The sequence below is a fragment of the Eucalyptus grandis genome, chromosome 8, assembly GCF_016545825.1.
Source record: "Eucalyptus grandis isolate ANBG69807.140 chromosome 8, ASM1654582v1, whole genome shotgun sequence".
NCBI classification, from domain to species: Eukaryota; Viridiplantae; Streptophyta; class Magnoliopsida; order Myrtales; family Myrtaceae; genus Eucalyptus; species Eucalyptus grandis.
The window spans coordinates 28,960,034-28,967,762 of NC_052619.1; the positions used below are offsets into that span (position 1 = coordinate 28,960,034).

General features: G+C 36.6%; 1 protein-coding gene across 1 annotated transcript; it reads left to right on the top strand.

Moving 5' to 3' along the window:
* Positions 1-613: 613 nt before the first annotated feature.
* LOC120287130 (rust resistance kinase Lr10-like) lies at positions 614-1,940 on the top strand. The gene has a single exon (XM_039299824.1). The coding sequence runs from the start codon at positions 855-857 to the stop codon at positions 1,938-1,940; it is 1,086 nt and encodes a 361-aa protein (XP_039155758.1). The 5' UTR covers positions 614-854.
* Positions 1,941-7,729: the final 5,789 nt, after the last annotated feature.

The following is a 7,729-nucleotide window of genomic DNA, read 5'->3' on the forward strand; positions in this document are numbered from 1 at the left end:
TTGGAATATATTAAAAGTTGGTGATTTTTTTAAACAAAACAAAATTCGAGGCAAATCTTGGACTGTACCTAAAGTTTGGGGTTTTTTCTTAGACAGAAAAGGTTTAGGCCAAAATTGGACTAGAACTTGAGGGTTTTTTTAGGGAATTAGGCCTTTTTTGGGGAAAATTGTTTGATTTGATTGTAGCTTGTGTCCCTTGAATCGATGTTATTGTTATGGGGAACTTATGAACATTTGGTATATTTAGGAGAATAAAAGCGAAAACGTGTTTCTTCAAAAGAAAAGATCATGCAACAATAACATGGATTTCATGAGTGAATAGAATAAAGTTGGATCTAAGCGTTATCTAGAAAAGTGAAACTTGTTCACTCTTTTTATTATTCTAGACTTCTCCGTTTGCAAATGTCAATTAACAAAAGCATCTTTGCATTTTGTAGTGACTGTATGAAGTTATCCTTCACTTGGGGTATATCTTAACATGAATTGCTTTTATTATTTAACTGCTAAAACAATGGATCTAGTTCTTTATTGATTGGTCGTTAATTCTAATTAACCATATCTAGTAATCTCTCACAAATTCTCTTACTATCTACCGATGATTCTACACGGTATATCATAAACGATTTTGGTCGAATTGCTGTATGGAATCTCTTCTTTGTCTTGGGTATGATAAGTCCTTTTCTCTTCACACCTATGAAGCTCTCATTCAACACTCTGACAAACAAAAATTGTATGTGTAAAAAAAATTATCACACTATGCTAATCGATGGCCAAATTTCTCCGCAGTCCATTTCCTAGCAGCAAAATTCATACTCGGAGCTCCATGTGTGTTGATATTTCTAATCTTGAAGTGGATGAGAAGGCATCAAGCGACCGATGCAAACATCGAAGAGTTTTTACAAGCTCACAATAACTTTTTTCCCATAAGGTACTCTTACTCGGATATCAAGAGGATCACACAAAATTTCAAATGCAAGTTAGGTGAGGGGGGATATGGTTTTGTATACAGAGGAATACTTAGAAGTGGCAATGAAGTTGCGGTTAAGATTTTGAACAAATCAAAATCTAATGGCCAAGATTTTATAAGTGAAGTGGCCACAATTGGAAGGATCCACCACGTTAATGTGGTACAACTTGTTGGTTTTTGCTTTGAATACTCCAAACAAGCTCTTGTCTATGATTTCATGCCGAATGGATCTTTGGATAAACACATTTCCTATAAGGATGGTGATGATCCTCTTGATTATAAGAAAATGTATGATATCTCTCTTGGCATAGCTAGAGGGATAGAGTATCTACATCGGGGATGTGAAATGCAAATTCTACATTTTGACATTAAGCCTCACAACATTCTCTTAGACCAAAGTTTCACTCCGAAAGTTTCTGACTTTGGACTTGCAAGACTTTATCCCATCGATCGCAATATAGTATCGCTGACTGCAGCAAGAGGAACCTTGGGTTATATGGCTCCTGAGCTATTCTATAAAGACATTGGTGGCATTTCTTACAAAGCCGATGTTTATAGTTTTGGGATGTTATTAATGGAAATAGCTGGTAGAAGGAGAAATCTAAATGCACATGCAGAGCGTTCGAGTCAAATATACTTTCCTTTGTGGGTTTATGATCAACTCGGCAAAGAAAAGGAACTTGAAATGGTAGATGTCATAGAAGAGGAAAGAGAAACAACGAGAAAGATGATAATCGTTGCACTATGGTGTATACAATTGAGCCCTAATGATCGGCCATCAATGAGGAAAGTCCTAGATATGCTTGAAGGAGATATGGATAAACTACAACTACCTCCAAAACCACTTTTGTATCCAAGAGAGGCACCCATTGATGATGTTGACATTGAGATAGAACTTGAAACAGTCTCATCTTCGTCAAATACTCCAATAGTTTATAGCGGTTCCCAATTTTACCATGACCGTGAGTTATGAAATCATGTATTGTGTGATTGTTTCCCTATAATTAGATGCAAAAATTATAAATAGCACTATCAAGATGTATCATCATTCAAAATGTAATCTGTGAAGCTTTTACATGTTTTTCATATGGCACTAGTGTTTTCTGGTAGACTTGTTATGTCCATATTTTATAAATGACGATGAATGTTGTATGGCATTCATTCAATTTTTGTTTCATGTGAATTGTCTTGGTATAACAAGGTAATTTTTTCTTTGTGTCAATGTTTGCATTTTGAGCAATGAATCTCTCTCATTTCCATCAAAACCTCTCATCCCCACCCTTCAACCTCTATTTGATCACCCATGTCAAAGATAGCTACCTGCTCAAGCTATCTTCGACTTGGTCCTCATGTCACGAGATGGGTCCAAGCCTAACTGATGAATGACCGGCACATGTCAAAGAGTAAAGACAGAGTAGGCTGACAATTTTGCCTTTTATGATGAATGGAAATTGAACATGTGATGTTATGTTAGAGCATATTATGTATTACGAAAACTCAATCCCTAAATGCAGTAAGAACTTGTGCGTTCACTTGATGATAAGACATGAGATGGTGCCTTGCATTATTCAAAACAAGCATTATATTCCTCATTGTCCCTTACACATGAGTTTTCCTACTAAGCAAACATTCCTCAAGACACCAATGTTCATAAGGAACGCGTTTCATTCAGAGATCGCAGACAAAGAAGTATAAATTTTAAGTTATATTATTATCAAAATAAAGCAGCATAAAAATGATGCTAAAAAAGTAGAAAATGGAAAAAATTAACAAACTTAATCTCCTTAGTGGTCATGAAATTCCACATGAGAATGGTCCTCCATTCTAGACTCTAGCTCGTGTCCAAACTCAAAAAGAATAGCAAGTGACGCTCAAACTCGACAAAAGGACGGCTCGTTCAAACCGGGCATGCTTGTGGACCAGGGAAAACGACACCCAGCTATCATTTTGGTTCCGTTTTAAATAAAACCAAGCAAGGGAGTTCCCGAAGAGATGACAGCCAGCTATCATTTCGTATATGCCATGTCATAAAAGCTAGCAATTATATAAACAAAATTTCAAATATAGCATCCATCGAGATTCTAATAAAATATTACGATATTGGGAAAAATAATCCATCATCTCGCATTTTAGATTGATAGATATCATAATCCTGATAGGACACTTAGAATCAAACATAATAAATAAATAAAAATGAAGATGGGTCAAACTAGAGATTATCACAATCCTAGGCAACACGATTATTCAATAATAAGTTGAAATAATTAAAAAAATTATCCGATTTCTTTACGGATCATATTAGTAATTAAATCAACTTTATCAATAAGCCCTAATTAGATTTGTTTAATATCTCAAATATCACCTATCAAATAACAATCAATCCGAATTTAGGAATGAAATATTCCAATTGAATTGGAGAAAGATTATTACCTAATTCGAACACGCTCCGATCCGGATCACGGCTTGCGAATGGGGCTAGGCGGATGGTTGGCTTCAGCCATTCGTCGGAAGGCTCACCGAACGGCTGTCTTTGGGTGTGGTGGTCGACAAAGAGGGGACTCACGGTTAAGTAGCATGATATTTTCAGTCTATTCCTCCCCTCAAAATCTGTAGTCACTACACATCCAAGTTCTTCATGATCTCCTACTTGGACTTATTTGACTAAAAATCTTATAACTCATTTTGACCGTGGACTTTAAGGCGGTGAGAGGCGCGGCTTGGACTTCAGGTTTGCAAGTAGTGTTCGCAAAAGTCTAGCATGATATTCGTGTGGGTGGATGTATTGACTTTGCTGGGTCTCGGTGAAACCTGCAAAAGTGAGAGAGAGAGAGAACAAAACCCCAAGAGCTCATTAAGTGAAGCCGGTGCAAAGGGCTGCGACTAGACACGCTACAACACATTGGATGCTTCACTATGTGGCAGCTATGTAGGGACTTTGAGCATGAACCGCTGGGCTTGCGAAATTACAGGACTTATGCTGGGAATTCTGTGGAGATGCTGGGAACTTGCAAGAATAGAATCAAGTGCCGTGAGAGTTGCGGGGCTTACTGGACTACTTCCGCATCATTTTCTAGAGGTGCTAACCACTCGTTGGCATCACTGGAGGTAGTTAGTGGATAGAATTGTGTCGCGACCAAAATTTCGGGTGCATCACCTGGGGTTTGGCTAATGGACTACTAAGTTTAAACTTAGCTCGCGCTCTCCCAAGCCCATACTAATTTGTGACTTAGGTTCAAATATTTAGCATGCAAAAGATTAGTGGCGAGGCAAAAGATTATTAGCTAGGAGTCGCCACTAATCTATTTTTGGTGAGTCGATTAGAAACCCAAGTAAAATAACAGGAGATTTACTTTACTCTTACGAACCAGGGATTTGTGAGTTTAGGGACTTGATTACGTTAGATTTCTCTAACGCTCTTTTGGTACATTTCTCTTTATTTCGGAAAAAATGTTTTTGCAGGCAGCCTGAATTGATTTTAACTTATTTCCCTAACATGTGAGGTTATTATGCGGGTGCGCATACCATCAATTTAACACCTAGATAAAGCGGTGAATAAATTGCAGGACTTACCTCATAGCATCGAAAGCATCTGCAATGTTAGCTCATAATTCACATCAACAGTCCTAAATATGATTTCTAATTAACAAGCAATTACCTTTTTTTTTTTAATTCACATCAACAGTCCTAGATATGATTTCTAATTAACACGCAATTACTTTTTTTATTTTTTTATTTTTGGACAAGAAGAACCAGCTTGTAGTAGATAGTCGCGCCGTAAACCCCCTGGTGACACTAGTGCTAGACACACCACCATGGCGTCACTCTTAAGACACCTAATGCCTCCTCTGGGTTTCGAACCCCTCACCTCTGGGCTGAGGATCAACAGGGCCTTATCCAGCGGAGCCACCACGGCCGGTGGTCGCAATTACTTTTTTGTTTTCACTTGTTTAATAAAACCTAATCTATATGCAATGCTATCTAACCAAATGACCTAATTCTAATGACGGACAATTTCTAATTAAATGGACCTAGCAATAATTACTAAATGACATGCATTTTATGAATCTAATTCTATATGACGTGCACATAAATTTTTTGTATTTTTTAATAAAAATTCGTAATTAAAATTGTTAATAATAAAAACCTAACCAAAGTGGGATATTATCTATTTTAAGTTAGGAAATAGACCAACCTGAATCCTATCTTAATTTAGAAATTTATCTCGACATGCAATTTAATTCAAAGATATTATCTAACCTAGATACCATCTAAACATGTATTCTAATATAATTAGAAAAGAATCTAACTATTTTATCATGCAATCCTATCTAGGAATTAATTCTAATCTACATGATATGCAAATGCAATTTTTTTTTTTTTGTATTTTTGGGATAAATAAAGCGATTAAAGCAAGGTAAGCACCAAATCATTCGTAGCCATCAAAGATATTATCCATTGTTCGAATTTGAAAATGATATCTAACCAACTTGATTATTTCGCTAATAAAATCGATAAATTGATCTTAAGCCTTAAAGATCAAAATATCAATTTTATTCTCGCGGAATCAATAATTTTATCTAAAGCCTTATAAATGAAATCAAAGATTATATGCAGTTGCGAATTAAGAAATAAATCCTAATTGAAAGTTATATCTATCACTTATGGATATGAACACTAGATATTAATAGACATATATTAAGCAGTAAAATATCCAAATATACTAGGAATGTCACGTCTCGATCCTCAAGTGCGCGCCCATCCCTCATTAGTCGATAAATATTTGCAACTTCCCAAGATGAGTCGCCGACCATTTCATTTTATTACACATGCGAAAGCGTAAAAATACCCTTGACAACAAACATCATGGGATAGGAAAGCAAGGCAACATTTCACAACAACACACTCTAAAAAAAAAAAAACAATGGGGTTTAGGTACAAAACGAGTCTGGTCAAAAGCCTACAAAAGATCGGCTCTCAAAATGAGCTATCCTACGACATACGACATATTGGTCGAACCCATACGCCAATCCTTCGGACTCCACCTCCACAGACTCTGAGGCTTCAGTCTTCTATGACAACCACCTAAGGAGCTGAAAATGATTTTTCAATAACCAGTGAGACAATGTTTCAACGAGTTCTACTTCCTAAAACCCGATTAGAAAGAAAATATGCCTTAGGGCTGCGTAAGCACAACCACGAGTTAGAGGGCTTACCTTGGCCTCAGTTTTTTCCTGCAAATCAATTCAAATAACATAAACTAACAATCACATCATTCAATCAAAGCAGATCAAATTATCGATCAATCGACCTAATCGATTATATGTCAATCAAACCATTTCCCGATCATTTTAATTTATACTATTCATTTTCCCAAGATAATATATTTAGTCACTGAGCCACATAATACATCATTCCTTCTCACCTCTTATCATACCCGATAATTTTGCACTCAACATCCCCATTCAATAAACAAACTCAAGGCTCTAGAGGTAGCTCCCATGTGACTCAAGTCACCATGTAACACTTAGCCTTTGATTACAATAAGCGATAGTCTAAGACTCTAGAGGTAACCCACACGAAATCTCACCATCGTGTAGTACTTAGCCCTTGATTACAATAAACGATAGTTTAAAGCTCTGGAGATAACTCACACGAAGTATCGCCGTCGTGTAGTACTTAGTTCTTGACCATATATAGTAAAAGTGCAAGGCTCTAGAGGTAATTCCCATGCGACTCAAGTCGTCATGTAACACTTAACCCTTGATTACAATAAGCAATAGTATAAGGCTCTAGAGGTAACTCACGCGTAGTCTCGCTATCTTGTAGCACTTAGCCCTTTATCTACTCATAACCTATCAGGTTCCCTCCACAAAACCCAGATCACCTCAATTCATGCAGATACCCATGCATGTATACAATCAATTGCGTACATTATCAACTAATAGCACAATTAAGCAATTATATTCCCCCATTCAATGGCCATCCTTTTGCCACGACCATAAACCTAAACCATAGCACAATCATCCATGCATCATCACACACAAGCTCGAGGCATGTCATAAACCAACATATCATCCAATATGCACAAACCAACAAGCATTACACCAATAACACCACCAAATTATAACCGACCCTAACCAGTAGAAAATGCCCACTCGTGCGTCTCCGAGTTTAAATCTAGAAACCTAATCGAACGAGTTCGGAAAATTCCCAAATTTAAATATGTTGTAAAAGACACATAAACGAACATTTTTTATGAAACACCTTAACCCAGATCCTTCTACATTCGGCCTAGTAAATCGCTCAATCTAGTACAAAACTATGTCTGTTTTCCAGAAAGTCTGTTTTTCGAAATCAGTTTGGTTCGAGATCTAAACCATGTCCATTTGATTTGAAATTGAGTATGTTAAACTAGAAGATATGACAAATAACCTTTGTAAAGAAACCACTTTGAAATTTGAATCCTAAGAGTTGATAAGAACCCCTAGAATCCTAAAGGGTCACCAATTCCAGCAAAAACTAAGGTTCTCTTTGAAAATGACGGAGCTGATATCTCCTTCTCTTAAGTCCCAAAAAATCTTGAAAAAAATATATGTTGTAGCTGAGGATGTCTAAAACATTTATCAATAAGACATCAACCTCAAATTCGTAACTTATTTTGATTTACAAAAATGGCAAACGGCAAGGGTCCAAAACTTCGAACTACAGAATTTCCATTGGATTCGACTAATCCATCATCAATTGGTCAAGTGAGGATTGATT

Bases quoted from the DNA above. Each gene is read 5' to 3' on its own strand.
- LOC120287130 (XM_039299824.1), top strand. From the start codon at position 855: ATGAGAAGGCATCAAGCGACCGATGCAAACATCGAAGAGTTTTTACAA.